Source organism: Anopheles stephensi, chromosome 3, assembly GCF_013141755.1.
Source record: "Anopheles stephensi strain Indian chromosome 3, UCI_ANSTEP_V1.0, whole genome shotgun sequence".
NCBI classification, from domain to species: Eukaryota; Metazoa; Arthropoda; class Insecta; order Diptera; family Culicidae; genus Anopheles; species Anopheles stephensi.
In genome coordinates this window covers 59,632,329-59,652,157 of record NC_050203.1, presented here as the reverse complement: position 1 = coordinate 59,652,157, position 19,829 = coordinate 59,632,329, and the positions used below count along the sequence as shown (strand labels likewise).

The following is a 19,829-nucleotide window of genomic DNA, read 5'->3' as shown; positions in this document are numbered from 1 at the left end:
ACAATGATGAAGTTGTGCATCCGCGCTGGAGGAAGGATCTGAAGAAGTTGGTGTAGGTGTTATTGCAGGGTGGCTCAGGTTATGTGAGCTGAAAGGTATCATTATTTAGCCCCAGAACTTGAACGATCCAATTTGGTGCATGTCCAGGATTTATGCATGTCATTATCATTTAAAGTTTCCTGCAAAGAAAAGTATATTTGAATTTCATAATTCTCATTGGCTTATATCATTGATTTAAATAGCTTTTTATATTTCCTGCTATTGTAATCCCTCTTGTTCCTAGTATTTTTCAAATATTAAACTCATTGAATGATTTTTTTTGCAAACTCAACGCTTGAATTAAAAATATTGGAGTAGAAGGAGGAAAAATGTTACGTTAAAAGCTTGCATGAAAGCTTTATTTGCAATTGCAACCAATAATCATTACTAATGCAATCGAAATTTGGTATAAGTAGCAGGACCAAGTTAATAATTCAAAACATATCAGATCACGTCGGTCCGATGGCTGAGGCCTCGATAATCGCCCAGGGCAGGAACTGACTATCCAGCTATGTGATATCAATAAGTTTAGTGAACCACCATATGACCTGCATGACCTAGCAGGTCAGAGTCAAAAATATAACCAAAGAGATTTTTCTCATATCTCTATTAGTTTTTGTCTTTCAGTTTGAAACTATTTTGCGTCACACTATACTTTTTTGACCTATCTGACATACCAACTATCGACCTGCATAACTTGCCACAGTTACGATTCAGGACCTCTAGCTGACACCTCCCCGTTCATAGTTTTATAACTGCCTCACGTGAAATATGACCATCCTTCCAGCGAATAATCGTCCACCGTCAAGCTACATCCTCCTATCAACAAAAACAACAACATCCTCGTCAGCCGTAAGCTTCATCATCGGGCATCATCATGGTGGTGAAGAGCGAACCGATGATCATCCCCTTTGGTTCGGGGCTTTGGTCCGGGTATGGATACGACGCCGGTCGTTTCACAGTTGGCTTCGTACGGAAAATATTCATGCCATATACATTTACATTGTGGGAACCGTGGGAACTTCTGCAACTGTGGCGCTTGAGCTGTACGGAGGATGGAACCGGTGGGCAGAAGGGGGCATTCGACAGCGAGTCGTCGAAGAAGTTGTCGAAGATCGTGTTGTGAAGATGGCTGGTGGGGATGGAAGAATGGAACGAATAAAAGGGAAATCAAAGGTGGCTAAGAAAGGTTCATTTCGGATGAACGACACTGGGCAGCTCCGGTGGGTGGAGTAGGAAAGCGCGAGACTAAACCCCCGTATGTGTGAGTGAGCAGACAAGTGGCGGCGGTCTTGGAGTTCATTCATTGAAGACCCTTTGGCCCAACGCGTGTGGATAGCGGTAAACAATGGAAGCGAAAGGAGGGACGGAAACGGTGAACGCCACCCTGCTAGACACAGTGGAATGTGCAAGGAACTCTCGAAGAAAGAAACAAGATACGCGGTTGCTGAAGCGTGGAAGGAAGCAAAATTTCCTTCGCCTTTGTCCCTTTCTCAAGAGTGCTAGAGCACGGAATGGGAATAGGGTTTCCTCCCTTGGCCGATGGTTGGACCGAGGGGCAAGGGATGAAGAAAGCTCCAGCTATTTATGAATAAATTATCAACCACCACTACTGTCGAAGGCCGTCGCGCAAAAGGACTGAAGTTCTGAAGGAAACGGTGGGCTCTTTAAAAATTAAATACCCAGCAGCACACTGCCCTGTCCCCGGTAAGCTCGGACACAAGGAACAATGCGCCCCCAGAAAGGGTTCCAAAGAAAGGACAAAGCGGAGAAAACAAATAAAAAGCTACACTGGCAAAGTGTTGGAGAATCGGTCGCCGCTTGTGCATTGTGTGAGAAGCTTGGTAGGCGTTCGTTCGTTCGGTCTCCCCAGCAACGGGTGGAAGCGCATGAAGGATCTAGGCGGCGATGCAGGGGAACATCTGTGTTTGTTTGTAAACAAGCTGTGTTCCTGTCACGTGTTGCAAGCGCACAAACAGGTGCCATTCCAGGACATCAAGCTGGTGTTTCTTTCTCGCCAGCAATGATGATGATGACGATGATGTGAGTAGAAGGTTTTGTTCGTTGGAATTCAATTTGCAGTCCATGGGAACCGTTGCACATTTTTGGCGGAAAATGCTAAACTGGACGCCGTTCGTCCATCCGGCGCAGAGCAGAGACTTCAATTTCCATGCCAGCAGTTGTTGGGCTAAAGTTCTGATGAACGAAACCATATTTTGCCAACAGCAATGACCCGCACGGACGTATTCGCGTGGGCAATGCACAAACCAACCCCCATCGAACGATCTCAATTTTCCATCTCGATTCTGAGTAAAGTGCATCATTTCCTTTCACCTTCACCATGCGAGATGGAGCCAACTTCGTTGGAACAGCATTTTTAAGGACGAAATTGAGTGGAAAATTGAGATTGTAGTTAGATTTGTAGTAGCAAGGAGTATTTTTTGAAATATTGTCTTGTAACCTTTGTATTCTTAAGTTACTTTAACTTAGCTTCTTCTTTTCTCAATACCTTACACCTTTAAATAAGTAGCTTTGTATGTAAATTTCCTTATTCAAAAATGAGATTCCTTATTCTCCTTCTAATGCAATTAAACTTTCATCATGGATACGTCCACCTTCCAATCGGGGTAAGATTTGGCTTCTTTTCTTGTATCTAAATGCGGTCCTTGCATGAATAATTGAAAACCACTTGTCTTTAAGCTGCCAAGCATACGTTATGATTCAATATTCCACCCTGGAATTTACCTCTCTTCAACAACATCCTTTGAGTGTTTGTGAACGTGGGTCCCCAACCGGAACCTTTGCATGTTTCCCGATGAGGGTTTTCCTCATTCCTATGGGGGTTTTGCGTACTGGTAGAGCAAGCAAGCATAAGCTAGGCTCATGCATAGTAAAATGATATTAAACGAGACGGTACATCTTGCTGTCGTTACACTTGCTGTAATCGGTTACCGAGCGGTAAAAGGCACACGAGTGAAGGAATTGACGGTATGTCCTTTAAAATGGATATATCATCTGCTTGGTTTGGAGCGGGCCTGACTAAAGCATTCGGAGTAAGCGTGAAGGATTTTTAAGCTGGAGATGATGTATCACAAAGTCACATTTAAAACAGAGATTTTATAAAAAAAGATCTCATGCTCATTCCTATATTTGTAGTAAGTTTGTCGTAGAATTCGGACGTTAAATGTTAAATAAATTTTTTCACTTCATTATTTATTAAATTCAATTTAATCACTTTCATCTCTCATGATATAAATATAAACAAGAAGGATGCAGATTTGCCTTCTGTACGCAATATAATTAGTATAGAATTGTACGTGAATTCTATAAGAATAATATAAAAAGAAAACATTTTAATGTTCGCTGGGCAAAAGGTATTTCAAGCTATATTTTAAAGAATTTGTTACCACATTCGGATTGAAATGATATCCTCCCGGTGGTTAATGCGACAGCGGCGACGGTCTTCCCACGGCAAAATCGGGGATCAAATCTTATCTGGGCCGTTCTCCCATAGTAAGGACTGACTATCCAACTATGCGGCATTAATAATTCTAGCAAACCAGAAATGGCAGGCATTACCTTAAGAGAAAGTTAGACCAATAAAGAAGAAGATCTCCTTTTAACAGTTCTTCATGAGTTTAAAACGTTTCTGGACCGTGTTACAAGAGTTGTTTACTAACTGCAATGATATTTCGTACCAGATCTGGAAAATTATCGTCACGAACTGATCCTTGATTTCGTCCTTGCATTCGTTCAGTCATAAGGATTCAAATCCAGCAGGCTGGTAGGCTTTAAAATGTTGTCAAGTGTTGACCCTACACCAAGCTTGGATCACATTGGCCGTCTGAGCTAGGCCGTCGTCCTGCTATATCGAAAAAAAACTCTGGAGACATTATTTTTTGTTGGTCAACGCTGCTGTTGATCTTGCCTTTTTACGAAAGAGGCGCAACCCTTTGGATCCTTCTTGTTCTTCCTTGGCACTTCAACCTTGAAGGTCCCGGACTGCCATTCTAGGTTTTCTGGGACAGGATTTTACCAAGGTAGCCAAGCTCTGAGTAGAGGTGCTCTGAATGAGATTTGAAACCCAGTCCTGCCGAATAAAGATCGGCCTCGGTTACCTCCTTTGGATCATGGAATACTTCCTCGGTGGAACTTGTACCCAACTATTAAGCACATTCCGTTGATACTGCTCCACGAATAGTTTCTAGACAAAAAATCCTGACAAACGTGTCTAAAAAGGGTAGTATTCCATTGATTTCTAGCTGATAGCCTCCAAAAAACCATGGAATTCCTCTGTTTTCTTGAGAACTTCAGCCCTTTTGGCCTCGAATCTGGCCGGTCTAATATCGCTGGGTTCTAAGTGCATGCTCCCACAGGAAGGCCAGATGTTGGAGCAGACGAAGACAAGCCGGGACCTCTTACTAGGTTTCAGCATTGTGAATATCGGGTTGTTCCACGCTTAGAACATCTTAATTATGATGTCCAGATACTCTTTCTCCGCTGGGAGCCAACCAACAACAACTGACCAAAAGTCAGCAGCAAGTAAAATAAATGTAAATGCTGGTAGGTTTTTAAATCAAAATCTTTGCATGCAACTGCTCTCCAAATCACACAAACAACAACAATTCGAACCCACGGACCCCCAAAATTGCACGATTCAGTGCGTTTTTCTCACGGACATTCTTCACTTCGTCCGGATCCGGGTCTACGCACTGCCACTCTTGAGAAGACGGAACCTATCTTAAGAAACGGCACCCAATGCTACCGACGGTTTCCCTCCCCCCCCCCCCTCCCAGCACCTTCCACCGGCAAAGATATGATGAGGTTGAATCATTTTTATTTTCTTCCCTCTACTACCAGCACCCACCCCACTTGAACTTTCTTTCTTCCAGCCCTGTCCCACCGGGAAGACCTGTCTGCAAAGCACATGCTTGGCACTGATTTTCTCATGCGATAAGCGTTACACCTGAGAAGACACGCGCGGCTCAGGTTCGGATTGTTTTGTTATGCGCCAATCGGAACTCCCCGGTTGCTGCCACGACTTCTGCAAGGTGCGACCCCGTCCGTTTTTCCCCCGTTCGTGATTAGGTTACGTTGCCCGACCCTCGCTTATCGGGTGGGAAATGAAGAAAATTGTCGGAAGCGATGTGTCTTCGGCGTGAAGAAAACCGACCACCTTTTGCGGTGTCTGGCCTTTTGTGAAGGTGGTTGGAAAGTGCAACTGGAAAGCGAAGCTTGTTGACGGGTGGGAAAAAATGGGGATGATACAATCTCACACCCTACCGAGGAACGGCTCCACCAGGAAGGAATCTCGGGCTGGGTTTCCCACCGAATGGGCTTCAATGGGGTGTTTGTGATGATTGTGATTAGCATGCGAGAAGGAGGGCCACTTTGCTAGAAATATTCTAAGCTGTGGCGCTTGACTGACAGCTTTAGGGTTAATATTATAACACACTCTCGAACATGGAAATAAAACGGGGAGAAGTTTGATCGAGTATTGCGCGAGAAGATTAATGAAGAAGCCCAAAATTTAAAAAAAATATTGAAGATTGCATTATGAAGAATCTCAGACGTTGCTATTATACAATCATATCCTGCTCCTTATTAAAGCTCCCTCATCATATCATCATTTAGTCAAACAAAAAAGACTACCCATTTCATTCTTCAAGCACGCTAATGTTAATGCACGATCGCGTTTAAAGGCGGCGGAATGTTTTGTTTCACGGTTCACGGATTCGCTTCCCACCTTTAAACTCTTGGTTGCTTGTTTTCTTGGCCTCGGTTTCTTTTGCACTGCCGAAGATGGCGAGGGGTGTGCGTTTGTGTCCCCTGAACTCAGGCTCAAGTCTCATTCGTTCCGCTCGGACTGAAATTGGACGAATATGCTGTCGAGGAACAGTAGAAATGATAAAACATTTAAGACGAGTAGGGTGATTTTGGGATGGAATGGTCAAACATTTTTATGAGGGAGTTTGCTTTACACTGATTTGCGTGTTGTGGGTAGGTCTTGCTTTTTTCTAAGCTATATGTGACCCATTGAATTGGAAAAATTGAAAAATTTGGTGGTTTAAGAATTAGTTTGAAACAGGTAAAAATGCAAACATATGTTCTAGATTGGATGCCAAGCGACTATTTGATAGTTAAGATAGTTTCAAACACCTTATTTAGTAAGATCGATGCTTTTACTAATGATTTTTGTTAAAACATTTACCACTTGCTAACAGGGTAAACTTCCCTCGCTAAGAACAGGACTTTGCCTGGGTGGATGATGGAACACCACACAACGAAACAACCGAGCGCATCCGGGATAAGGGGTACACGAACCTTTCACGGTTCGGAGGAGAACATTTCTCCCAACTCAAGTGAATGCACAACTATTCGTAAAGTAGTTTTAAGCAATACGGCCGACTTACAAGAGTACAAAAAGGATGATCTATAATGAGTCTCAGGTTTGTTAGGGGCTCAGGAGTCTTCGATCTGTGATTTCCCAAACACTGAAGATTCCTTAAAGTTTCTTCTCATCTCATCCTATATCTGAAAAATATGGCTTAACGTTTGGTACGAAGTATGCTACAAAAATATATTTCCCCACCCTTTCCGGAGCAGCGTTTCGCCATTTGACTGCGACCTGAGTGACGGCTATCGAAAAAATATTTTTTTCTGCATTTTATGCGCCTTGATCATCAGTTGCTACTTGATCTTGGCTGAAGAACAATAAATTACGATCCTGTGATATAGGTTTGCTTAGAAAAATGTTGTTTATCGCTGCTATGGTTAGTTGGGAGTCGCTACGATCGCACACCGTCGAAAAAATATTTGTTTCAAGCGCCGATAGCCGCTCAGCCATCGTTTTGGATATAAGGACGAGTTTTGTATACTAATGTCCATGTTTTATAAGATTTTCTTAGCTGTATATTATGGCATTAGCATGCAGCTCCGATTTCCCTCAGAACACACACGGACCACACGTTAAGGTCACGAAAGACTGTTGTGTGGCAGGAATCCATTTTCGTTTCCGTTTCTCTCTAGAAGTGAGAAGATGTCGTAAAATTCTTGCTCTAATAATTGCTTCGCGGTCAGGATGCGTACAACTATTTCCATGTTTTTTTAAATATTGTAATATAAATCATAATATGAACAAATTTTTAAATGCGTACGTTAGATTTTTGATGGTTTTAAACGGATTTTTTGGTTAAGGTTCTGCTTGATCCTTAAGTTCGTAATTCGTCTTTTTACATATACTTTCCACCAGGTCTTTTTTACATATAAAATTACTCTTTATTTTTTGCAGTAGTGGGTACCTCCTCGTGATGCTTCTATGCTACACATTGCTAAGCATTGTTCACATTGCTTCATTGCAGGTCACGATGGTGTTTATATGCTTCGTAGTTTCTTTTACAATTGGCACTTGCTGCTCCAATTACTCCAGTCTAGTCGATTGTTGTTTCATATTTTGAAACAAACATACTCGTATGTAGTAGTTTCTTGTAAATAGACTGATCTTTGAATCAAACGAGAAAGATCTTCACTTTTGAGTCCTTTTGAACCTTCCACTTCTAATTATGAATATTTTTAAGCGAATGGTCAAAGGTAATTAAGTGTAGAAGGCAAGATTTTTTTGAAATCCGCCATTCAACCAGCACCAGATTGTCACATTGGTCTTTGATTACGAAGAAAAAATATCCTGGAGCGTTTTTACCCTTAAACGTTCTATGAGATGATATGATCTTTGTGCTGTCCGTTGGAAAAAATAAGAGCCTACATCAAAATAACAATCGATTTTTTTTTGTACTATAGTACACCTTATTCGAAGAACCTGTGTTAATTTCTAGTAGTTACACCTGGACACACTCTGTATCATAGAACAGTAATTTCTGTACATTAAATTCAATCAATCGCTATCGTCGATCAGATTGATTACTGGCAAGGATTTATCGGTCTCTTTGTTTGTATTAGCCTTAGAAGTTTTACTCTCCTTTTTTTGTCGGTCCTCACTTCCTTTTCGCACCAGTTCGGTCAGCTTAAGGCGGGAACGATGTGAAGTCTTCTGCTTTACCCGGTTATTGTGATTAACCATCGATAGTAGCGTGCGGTTGAGAAACCGTTTGTTCGTTTTCCGTAACGGGCATGGGCGCCAAGCGGTGGACCCGTACTCATCAGCGCGCAGCTTTCCTAGCCGTGTTTCGCGAAGGATTTCATCTACCGCTTGGCTGAAAGATAAGGAAAAGCATTAATTAGCGGAACAAAATGAGAAAGGTTTTACTGGACACTTACTTGGTAAGCTGGTCAGTGTTGGTCGTTGTTTCTGGACTAGGAGCAGGTACAGAAGCCGTCGTTGGCTTTTGGAGAAAGGTTGCGGTGGAAGTTGCTGGTTTTATACTACCGGGAATGAGGCCATTTTGCGGAGTAGGTGCTTTAGCATTATTTACGTTGCAGGAAGAGGTCGTTGGTAAAGCAACAGACGCTTTCCGAACGACGCCAGGTATGAGTTGGGGTTGGCCGTACATCTCCACCATAGATCAAGCACATATCACAGTCCGGTTAGCTTGTAAAATCAAGACCAATCTGGTCACAACATATCAGCTGGTGAGCATATTACAACATAGGCAATAATGAGGAGAGCAAAAGTGTTCTATATAGCTAAAACGTTCACAAATCGAGAGTGGATGTTGATGTTGTTTCGATACGTAAACAAATCGGCTGTTGACAGCTGGCACAAGACCAGCTGCAGACGTCAGACGTCAGACGGCTGGCTGTATAACAGCGTATTTTAAAATGACAGTTGGCAGGCGTAGAACACCTGTTGCATGTCGAAAATAAACATCACCTAATAATAAATATTTTCTTTCGTTTACAAGATTCTACAAAAAATCAGTACTTCATAAACATCCGCATCTTGTTTCACCCATTGTTTCTTTTTTCATGCTTTTTTATTATTAAATCATGAATTCAAACTTTACAATTTCTCCCACCGGTGGTTTCTTTTTACATGTGTTTTGGCTGAGCGTTAGTTCCATCGATGATGTGATTTTTTGAGTGAATGAAATTAAAACGATAACTGTTCATTTCTAGCTTGTTTTTTCCTAGCTTGTTTCTTTCCTAAGGGTATGCGAATGGTTTGGTTCATGTGGTTCATGTAACATGCTACAACGACGTGAAACAGGCGCTTTGTTCCTGGTTTGGTGCTCAGGTGTGATAGGAAAATTTATTACACCGAATGCTACGAAAACGCGATCTGTTCGGGTAAGGTTGATTATAAAAGTGTGAAGGGATGGTTGTTTAGGTGGAAGAAAACGCAAAGTGTAGCACTTCCTGTAAGTTTCCTGTACCTGGTCTGTTAGGAGTGAATTTTCGCTCTCCTGCTCAGTGGTCATTTGTTTTCTTCGTTTGCTTGTTTGGGTGCATCGCTATGCAAGTCGCTTGTAAAATGTTTGATGTGCTGATGATCTAGACTCTATGGTGTATCCGTATAGTACAATTGAGTTAAGGTAACAAATCGTATGACAGTGAGAGGTTTGCTGTACAAAATACACTAGGTGTAGGATTTTTCGCTTTCCTGTTGCTTGTTTGTTTGTCATTCGTTTCTGGTACAATTACAACGATTGGTCCATTGCACTTGGTTCCAACCGTACACGTTAATGTTTAGTTTTGACTTGGGGGAAAAGGACAGAACATTAATCAAATTAACTCAAATATTACAGTCATGCTGGTAACAAAGATTGCTGGTGAGATTTGGTAAACGGATGCCTCTTTGAATGCTTATTAAATCACTAATCAACCAGCAACACATTTACAAGATATCAAACTTAAAGTAAGTAAACAAACTGTTCCAAAGCAGTTCCAACAATTGTGGTGTCTCTAATGCTTCAAGGCTTCCGTGAACAAAGAATTTCTCTCCGTCCCAGTACATGCTGGATGCGAGATAATTTCAAATCTTCTATAACAATCGTATTTCGAACCAATTTTTTAAATAAAATTCTACTAAGGTTTAATGCCAAGAATCGTAACGAATTCGATAGCGCAAACGGAAGGTGTCTACTAACGCGACAATGATTGACAATATATGTACAAAATGGTATCTAGCTGCGTAACGCGTGTCTTTCGGTCCTTCGGTCCATTCCAAGGCTGGTGCTGCCAGCCGTTCACCATTAAACAACACCACGGATCTACAAATACTCCCGATACGTCCTAACTTAATGTGTTCCAATCGATTATCGATCGAGTTAACCATTAGCTAATTCTTCGGCCTATGATTGGTACCTGCGTCCGAAAGAGATCCTCTTCGATCCTTACATGCCCATGTAAGTGTGTGTCTGTGTGAGTGTATGCACTTGAAACCCAGTACGGTGCAATGTTTGAATGTTGTGTTAGTACGTGGAGCGCATAGGACATCACCAAAACTGTCTTCTTCCTATCTTCCCGTCTCCAGCTCCCTGCTATCAGCGGACGACAGTCACCGTCGTGTGATTATAATTCTAACATTTACCCTATCCTACTGCAAACTTGCGAACACTTGAACCGCTGTCTGTGGCTGTGAGACTGGGGCGTGTTCTAAAGTAGTACTGAAAGAAACGATATCGATTACACGGAAGATTTGCTTAACCTAAGCTCAACTTATCTGAGGATCGATTTTCCTAATCTCAATAAAAACAAATGAAAGAACGTAACGCGAGACAATCCCACGTCACTCGTCGCCGCCACCAGTGATAGTCGTCCACAAGTAGTTCAATTAAAACAACTAACTAAGAAGAGCACTTTATGGCGCAATAACCGATACCTTCCAAGACCACCTCACGTATTCCACCGCGGGCATACGACAGGTGGAAACAAAACGCTTCCTTCTCTCTCTCTCTCTCTCCCCAAGAAATCCCCGACAAAAACAATATTCTAACCCAATTTAGCTAACCATCGTCCCCGACTCCGCGGGTCAATGGGAGGAGGTCATGATGATGACGTCCGGTGCCGACTTCCGGATATCGGCACCATAGGATCCACCACCAGCTCCACCAGCGCCACCACCACCACCACCAGGTCGTCCCGCACCGGGACCAACACCGGTCTCAGTCAAGTTGCGCTCGTGCGCGATCTTTTGCAGCGTATGGGGATGATGATGCTGGTGCGTGTGCGTGTGGCTGTGTGAGTGACCGTGCTGACCGGGTGGGCCATGTTGTTGCAGCTGTTGCTGCATCTCGTCCCCACGCGGATCATCGTATCCGCCCGACCCGGGCGGCGATAGGTCCTCCAGCTCGATGCGGTTCACCTTGGAGCTTTTGGTGCCTTCGAGCGTACCGGTGCCGGCGTGATGATGGTGATGGTGATGATGATGATGTTTCACCCGCGGCGGTGGCGGTGTGACGGCGGGCAGTTGTTGCTGCTCCTGCTGCTGTTGCGTTTCGTACCCGAACGTCGAGAAACGTATGCTGTTCTGGAGCTGGTTGGGCGATTGATTGACCTTATTTTTAAACACCGGCTGGAAGAGCGATTCCCTAGAATCAGGATAGGGAGAAAGAGAGAGAGAGAGATAACGTTGTAATTCGAACCCAGATGCATCTCCACCGAAGAGTTTCATACCTCGTCTGACACGCCATATCGCACATGCCGCCGCCATCGCGCCCAAGCGTACCGGACCGCGAAAGCGGATCCTCATGATAACTGCCCCGCAGTACATCCTGCGGGTCCGCCTTAATGTCTATCCGGCTGCTAAACATGTGTGGTCCAGCAGGTCCTCCCCCGCTGCCGGCACTGCCTCCCCCCACGCTCCCGATGCCCATGTCACGATAATATTGTCCATTGTTCACGTTGGTCGTACTGCTGCTCTCGAGCACATTGATTGGATCCTTGTCGAAGGCGGGCGGCGGCAGCTTGGTAATGTCCAGATCGACCAGCTTTTTCGTTGAATGACGTCCGAGCTCGTTCAGCTTGCTTTCCCGTGACTGCCGGATGTGCTCGCGGATAATCTTGTGGTCGCGTATAATCTTTCGGCTGCAGTTGAACAGAAACAGCAGTATCATGCCGCCGAGAATGAGCCCGAAGACAATCACGATGATGATGACGTGTTCCGATTGGGCGGCCGCTTGTTTCTACGAATTGTGCACAAAAACCCGGATGATATGTAGTTCGTACGTGTGTGTGTGTAAGTAGAACTAGCACCGCGCGAAAACTAACCTGACACTCATCCTCGTCCCACCGGAACCGACAATTGATGCGCCCGTTGCATCGCAGCTCACCGGAAATACAGGTCGCGTCCTCACAGTCATACTCCGTGTCGTCGCAGGCTGTGTGTGTGTGTACACCGCGTGCAATACAAGGGGAAATCGAAACCGTAAATTACATGACCGATACAAAAGCCGAGCGGGGTCCGTGCAATCATAATGCTGCCCCACCGCTACTTACTTTCGCCGGCCGCCTTCTCCCTAAATGCAGTGAAAAGGATGGAGAAGGTGGAATTAATGGCGGCCGCTTCCGCAAAGAAGCGGATGTGCAGGACGTTCGAGCGCGATACGACCGAGTCCGCGATGGAGCCGCAAAAGTTTTTCAGTCTGCCGGGAAGGGGAGAGGGAGAGAAACGAGAAGAAACGAAGGCAGGTTATGGCAGATGGTTAATTTGTGCCCGGACCGTAATGTGCTGGTCGCGGTCACACGGCTATTCGTCAGACGGTGACTACATCCGCTAACGGCCGTCGGGAGATTGAATTATCTTGTCGGGATGTGTTGGGCCTTACCTCGACGGTAAATCCGTCCGCTCGGTGAACACATCGACGAAGTTGCTTTCGCAATCGTTTGGTCGTTCCAGCTTGAACTTCAGGAAGGACAGTTGAATCTGGAACATGGCATTAAAGGGGAACGTGTGAGCCGACTGCTGTTCGATATGCTATTCAAAGCCTCGGTAAGCATGTATAATGAGGTGCTAAGAATCGATTGATTTTGTATGTGTGTGTGTGTGTGTGTCGCGGCGCCTTACCTTCCACCCATCCGCCACCGTGACGACCCACATGCAGTCGAGCGACAGGCCGTGCTCGATCACGGTTTGCTGCTTTTCGCGCGGCACATCCGTCCGGTTGACGAACCCCTCCATACCGGACACCTCCATCCGGCAGCTTTCGTCATCGTAGATGGCTGTAATAGGCAAAATGGCCACGAGCGCGAACCACTCGACGTCAGTAAGGTACAACACTGGTGTCGGAGCTGTCAGGTCCCTTTGCCTACTTACACGAGGTCGGTCGCGGCACGTAATCATACACCACGACGAACCCATTGTACTCGATGTTCTCGTCCGAGTGGAAGTGTAACCACAGAAACCGTTCCTTCGAGGTGATCATCGGCGGGTACGTCTGACCACAGTACTTGCCGATCAGCGTCGAAAACCCGTGCGCTCCATCACGGATCTAGCAGGAGCAAAGAAGGAATCAACCCGGAAACCGATTAGTGCGTTCAATGCCGAGTTCGCACTATGGCAACCATGGCAAAACTCATGCCAATCACTGTTCGCCACGCATCATTACCTCGAGAAAGTCGTACTTGCACTCTTCCGACGGTTCGATGTGAAAGTGGTCCCGGAAGTCAAGCCGCACCAGAAACCCGACCGGTGCCTCCAGCACCACCACACAGTCACTGTTGTTCGGGTAGTTCCCTGGCCAGCCCGGATTGTACAGCGTTTTCGAGTCCGGATCGCCCATCGTGAACGTTTCGCAGTGTGGCAGCGCGGACGCACCGGCATACTCGGGCGGTACGGCCCGCTGATACCGCAGGTCCCGGCGCGGAATGAAGCTAACCGCACCGTCCCGGTCGAGGTTGATAATGTCGGCCGCAACGAACGCATTACTGTCGGCACCGATGTCCCCGGGACCCGGACCACCCTCATCGTACGGTATCCCCCGGCGAGGTGGCAGCGGTCGTGGTGCACCGTGCGGTGGTGTTTCGGTGGTGGGAAGCGCGATCGGCAGTTTGTGGAGCAGCGCGGTCGAGCTGGATCCAAGCTCACTGGCGAGAGCCGTCACTAGTAGACCTGAAGCAAAAATCGAATTAAATTAACAGCTTCATCATCAGCCGAAGCCGATGTAGCCGCGGTAGTAGAAGTGGGGACCGTGACGCCATCTCACCTGCTAATACGTTGGCACCGAACAGGAAAATACTCATACAGCCATGGACACTCATCGTTGCGCTCTCGCTCGCCGCCACCACCACACTCCACAAACAAATTCTTTCGAAATTGCTCAATTTCCACTTTTGCTAAACGCTTCCTTCCTTGCATTAAAAGCGGTGTCTGTGTGTGCGGGTTCTCCGTGCTCCTGTTTCCGGATTGGCCGCCGGCGGTCCTGCGTTACTTGGTAGATCGAAATGGTCACGCTTGCTCAGAATTGCTATGATTCGATAAAGCGAATCTTGCCAATTTTTAGCTCACAATAGCTGGGAAGAGCTGGGTACTCGTTCTGGACAGTGGCGCGATTCTTTTTCTTTTTGCTCCTAATTTTGTCTAATCCCGCAAGATCTTGCAGCACCGAAAGAACATCGAATCTTCATTTTCGCTAGTTACCTGGTCCAGCTGCTGCCGCACGGTCTAGCTCCTTCTAAGAACCCCAACATTCCATCCCCATCCAGGGACAAATTCAGGTGAAAGCAGCTTTAACGAGTAAATGTAATTATTTACTAAGAGAGTGCGCCCCACTGGGTACAGCGGGCGAGGGCCGGCATTTGTCGGGATATAAAATTGGGTTCTAGGTTCTGTTTGCTTTCCACGCTGCTAACCGAGCAGCGTTCGGTTGGTTTGCCGACGCATTTGCTACCCGTGTCCGCTGGTTGCTGGTGGTAGTACGCACCCGGGTTCCCTAATGGTTTCTCGAAAAAAGTGCTTTATATAGGTGGCGGCACAGTTTTCCAGGACCCAGTTTTGTAGGGAGAGGTTTGCAGCAACTACAAACCCGGCCTTCCGAAAGGTAGGATGCTGTAGAAGAAAAATGGAAACACAAAAAAGGTAGGTTAGTATTTTTGGGACATTCGTGGGGTGAAGAAGAAAAAAAGGTTTTCTTCCGAAGCGTCGCGTAAGGATACAGGCAATCAGTCACGTTCAAGGATGCACAGGCAACTCCGCCCCAAAATTCGATTAGGCTGGCTGGTGGCTGGCGGCTGGCGGCAGGCCCGCCACGGCAACGACAGACAATGATCAACTAATCAACTTCTACTTCCCCGGTCGTTCGTGGTCCCTTCTCCCCCTCCCCGCGTTCCAGGAAATCGAGAAGCTGCACGACGGACGAAATACCACTTAAAAATATGTCCTTTTTATGAACACGCATCAATCTTTTCCTTTGTGACGCTTTGTCGGCACCATTCCCAAGCGCCGATCGGATCCGTAAAGTATCACGCAAACGCCACTAACCGATATTCGGCCCGGCCGATTGCTGATCGATTGCCGAGCATGTAAATGATAAATGGGGACCAAACGCATGGTCAGGAAAAAAAGCATGGGAAGTGCTCGTAGGGTAGAATTTTCCCGGACGATACAATAAAATTTAAAGCGTGGAAAACAACCGAACGAATGAACAGCATTCAAGCGCGAGCGTAAAAAAACCACAAACATATGCATCATCGGGTTGAAATGTGCGGCCTGGTGCTTAATATCAACCCCCACGGGGCTGGCGCTATTTCCAGAATCGCCAATCCGATTGTAGTTTTCCCGGGAAAATTCGGTGTACTTGCGAGCAGACAGGTAGGAAGAAAATAGCCCGACACTTTTGGACGGTTCGGGTCCCGGTTACCAGGGTAACACACCCAGCAGGCCAGTATTCGTGTCTCCGATGTTTCTCCCTGTTTCGTCGAAGGGAAAAGCATTGAGAAAATTAGGGCGATAAATCAATTTAACGCTTCATCCCTTTCTGCTGCACGGTATCGCAGCTGACAAGGAGCATGCGAACTACTTAGCGCTTTAAGTTCGTCGTCAGCAGCTAGAAAGCATTGCCCGGCCCCGAAGAAGTACGATTCGGATTCTCCAGTGTATTATGTTCAATTTGCCAAAAGGGACAGCGCCCGAGGTCCGATTGTGTGTCCAAGCACTTCCGGGCGGTTTCGTTTTTCCCCTGGTCCGATTTCGATAAAGCGCTCAGTATGCTTGCCGTGGGTTGTCCCTTAGCCACCAACACGCCAGTTGTGCCGATAATGGTGTCGTATTCTTCCACGTGGACAATGGCTGGTACTTGCCGGTACTTAGGCGAACCATTTATCGGGAAAGTTCTACCAGCGTAGCAGTGGTGGGGGAGAGTTTTATTTGTTCCGGGCCGCCAAACCACAGCAAGCATTTGATAGTCACCGTCCAATTGATGAACCCTTCATCATTTCGACCGAGAAGGAAGCAAACGGCAGCCCGGAAAAACCTAACCTGTTCGAATCGTTGATCTCTGACTTGGTGTTCTTCACGCTATCTCGCAGGTCGGAACTGGTCAGCCCCGTTTCTGGTGTGCGGTCTCCGTTTGGGAGTGTAGCAAGAGCAAGATAAGAAAAGTGCTTTGAAGCCGAAATGTAAACTTCCTTTTGATGATGTCGGCCCGGAACGCCAGTGCCTCGTGATACTGAGGTTTCTAGCACCTTCATCTTCTTCCGTGTGGCGAAGGCCTTTGACGGGTGGGCATCGTACTTTACATCCTTTTTGGAGTGTTGAATGTTCTCGGTCGTCGGTTGTTTCGTACAACAAAGAAAAACAACTCATTGACTCCGGAACCTTTGCCAGTTGATTGAACTGTTTTCGTTTGGAGTGCTCGCTTTCTAGGCTTTTCTCCCTTTGTACTATTTGTTATTGTGAAGGATATTAAATCATTTTGCGTTGGCAGATTTGATTATCATGTAGAAGATGCTTTGAAGCTGTTTCATTGTATTTTCCATAGCTTTTAGTAATCGTATTTTTTTTGTATTGTCTTATGAGATTTTTAGTATTGTTTTTTTTTTATTTTTTTGTGTGGTTTGATTGGTAAATTATAAACTCTTTGAGTCATTAGACTACTTTGGTCTCATTTTATATTTATTTTAAATGCAGAGTAAACTTTTCCATCGACTTGTCCCATTTGTCGAAGAGATAGTCGGAAACTATCAGAGAGGATTTCGAAACGGAAAATCAACCTCTGACCAGATGTTCACGATGCGGCAAATCATGGAGAAGATGGCGGAGCAGCAGCTCCACTCCTACTGTACGTAAAAATGTACGACGCAATGAGCTCTTTTGGAATCCCGGCCAAGCTTACCAGGCTTGTAAGAATGACAATGACCAACATCACATGCCAGGTGAAGGTGGATGGAAAACTTTCAGGGCCTTTAGCTACCACCAAGGGCTTGCGGCAGGGAGATGGGCTTGCCTGTCTCCTTTTTAATCTGGCGCTAGAGAGAGCCATCCGCGACTCGGAGGTGGAAACTTCGGGGACCATCTTCTATAAGTCAATGCAGATCCTGGGATACGCTGATGTCGTAGACATCATTTAGTTTGAGGCTCTCCTATGTAGCAGAAGTTCAAATCAAAGGATCGTGCGAGCGGCACAGAACCTCTGGTTGGAGATTAACGAGGCGAAAACCAAAATGATGGTGGCACCACCAGCGGCCCTGCTAACAAACACTGATTTACGCAGGGGTGATGTACAGATAGGTGACCGCACGTTTGAAGTCGTCCAAAACTTCACCTATCTGGGGTCAAAAGTCAGCACCGACAACAACATTGATGTTGAGATACGCGCAAGGGTGCTGGCTAGCGGCCGGTCAGACTACAGCCAGAGGAAACTTCTCCGCTCAAAATACTTGTCGCGACGTACGAAGCTGGGACTGTACAGAACATTTATAGTCCCAGTACTCACATACGCCTCTGAGACATGGACTCTGTTCAAAACTGACGAAGCCCTCTTAGCTGCGTTCGAGAGGAAGCTGCTCAAAAGGATTCTTGGCCCCGTATGTGTGGAAGGACAATGGAGGAGCCGCTACAATGACGATGGTCTCACCATCGTGCAGCGAATTAGATTCACCAGCTCCGGTGGGCTGGTCACGTCATGAGAATGACACCGGACGACCCAGCCCGTAAAGTCCTTTTAGGCCGTCCACAAGGACAGAGGAGGCGTGATAGGCCCAAATTGAGATGGAGTGATGGCGTTGATGCGTCCGCCAGAACGGCCGGGATAACGGACTGGCAGACGACGGCCGTGGTTTCGAGGATTGTTGCAGCAGGCCAAGTCCGCAAAGCGGTTGTAGCGCCTGAAAGGTTTAAGTAGGTTCAAACTTTACCATAACAAGATGCGTTCCAGTATTACAGTTGTAATAAGTAAAGACTTGATATTCTTTTATTCCAGCTATAGAGAAATAATCGGCTCCAGGCCTATATAATGGTTTTACAAAGGACAAATGCCGTGTAAAAACAAGCCTTTCAAATCACGATCTCTGATTGCTGAAATATTTTTTTATTCATGAGAAACGGCCTGATCGTATTGTTTGATTGCTTAAATTTATTGTTATATAAAAATAGCATTGAGTTTTAATGATGCAGGCATTTGGTTTTATAGCTTGAAAACACAGTATTCATATTTTTCGATTGTTTTGTTCTGGAAACACAATCATGACTGTGGTAGTAATAAGGTCAGGCCGTACATCACGAATAAATAAAAAAAACTAAATCCATGTGGCTCCTATTGTGCTCTCTTCCAACAGCATTCAAATTAAAATTATTTGCAGTTCCATTGAATCAAGCCTTTCAACGAAATGCTGTGAAAAACAAAAAAATTTCCATATAAAAAAGAATTCTGAATTATCTGGATAAAAATTGTCAACAAAAAGGGGGGGTACTGTTCAAGAGGATGCATGGCAATTGTTTGTTTCAATACAACCATTTTATTATAACGTGTTTCGTAAAAGTCATTGAAAGTTAAGGTAATTTAGGTTTTTTAAATCATACTGAGTCCAATTTGATCGTTTCCCTGTAATAAAGATGGACTAGCTGCTTTGGAGAATCTTGGTAATGAATTAGTAAAGCACGAATAATTTTTAGCTTGAGGTTGAACTGGTTGCTCTTTTAGTCTGGTTTCATGCTACAGTGGATTGTGTTTATTTGAAGTGCCTCCTGGGAGTGTAGTAGGTTCCCTTTTCTACTGTTAATTTTGCATCCTGGGAGATTTTAAATGTGGCTATTTTGTCATTATGCAACTGATTATTTATTTTTATTAATTTATTTGCGAAGAATCCTCTCAAAGTAGTTCTCACTATGAAGGGTTCTCCTGTATACTAAAAAAGTTACCAATTTTTATAAAATTTAATTTAAAATTTTAGTTTTGTGGATTAAAAAGCTCCCAAACATAAATCCTCATGTTTACAAACATGGAAAAATGATAATTCAATAAGCGCAAACCACATGCCTCCGACCCAGGGGCACATTCGGTTTTTACGGTCGTGCGAGTTTTTAATCAACCCTCCCAAAAATTCGATTATCAATTTTCAAAATCCGGGCAAACGGACTGTTAACAACGCCTACAAGAGTTATTACATCGCTTTCGGTTAGTTCCCGGCAATTTCATCCTTCTTGATAAAGTTCGGAGTCACAAATTATCCCAGGAGAAAACACTTGGGGTGCAGAGTTGATGTTGTATAACATAAGTTTCCGTGCCGGGTTTTGGGGCTTGGGTTTGGAAAATTGAATAAATATTAATTCGAGTGTATCGTTCGATCGAACCGTGAGGGGGAAGGGAAGGTTTGAGGTGGGAAGCCGCTGGGACGAGGAAGCGCAGTGTTCGTGGTGTACCGCACCCTCAATCATGGTCCAATCATCATCATCTTGCTGA

At 45.2% G+C, this 19,829-nt stretch overlaps 2 protein-coding genes across 3 annotated transcripts in view; both read right to left on the bottom strand.

Annotated features, from left to right (window-relative positions):
- Positions 1-7,125: 7,125 nt before the first annotated feature.
- Positions 7,126-8,734, bottom strand: LOC118509288. The gene is made up of 2 exons (XM_036049696.1): positions 8,314-8,734; positions 7,126-8,249 (listed from the first exon to the last, which is right to left on the bottom strand). The coding sequence occupies exons 1-2, from the start codon at positions 8,553-8,555 to the stop codon at positions 7,931-7,933; spliced, it is 561 nt and encodes a 186-aa protein (XP_035905589.1). The 5' UTR covers positions 8,556-8,734; the 3' UTR covers positions 7,126-7,930.
- Positions 8,735-8,917: 183 nt separating this feature from the next.
- LOC118509287 overlaps positions 8,918-19,829 on the bottom strand; it is a 52,491-nt gene continuing 41,579 nt past the window's right edge. For both annotated transcript variants that reach the window (XM_036049694.1, XM_036049695.1), the window contains exons 3-11: positions 14,139-14,980; positions 13,542-14,044; positions 13,250-13,424; positions 13,001-13,155; positions 12,762-12,859; positions 12,433-12,578; positions 12,205-12,314; positions 11,611-12,119; positions 8,918-11,525 (exon numbers count right to left, since the gene is read on the bottom strand). In XM_036049694.1, the coding sequence (XP_035905587.1) occupies positions 10,967-11,525; positions 11,611-12,119; positions 12,205-12,314; positions 12,433-12,578; positions 12,762-12,859; positions 13,001-13,155; positions 13,250-13,424; positions 13,542-14,044; positions 14,139-14,193 (2,310 nt within the window). In that variant the 5' untranslated portion in view covers positions 14,194-14,980 and the 3' untranslated portion in view covers positions 8,918-10,966. The remainder of the gene's footprint in view (positions 11,526-11,610; positions 12,120-12,204; positions 12,315-12,432; positions 12,579-12,761; positions 12,860-13,000; positions 13,156-13,249; positions 13,425-13,541; positions 14,045-14,138; positions 14,981-19,829) is intronic.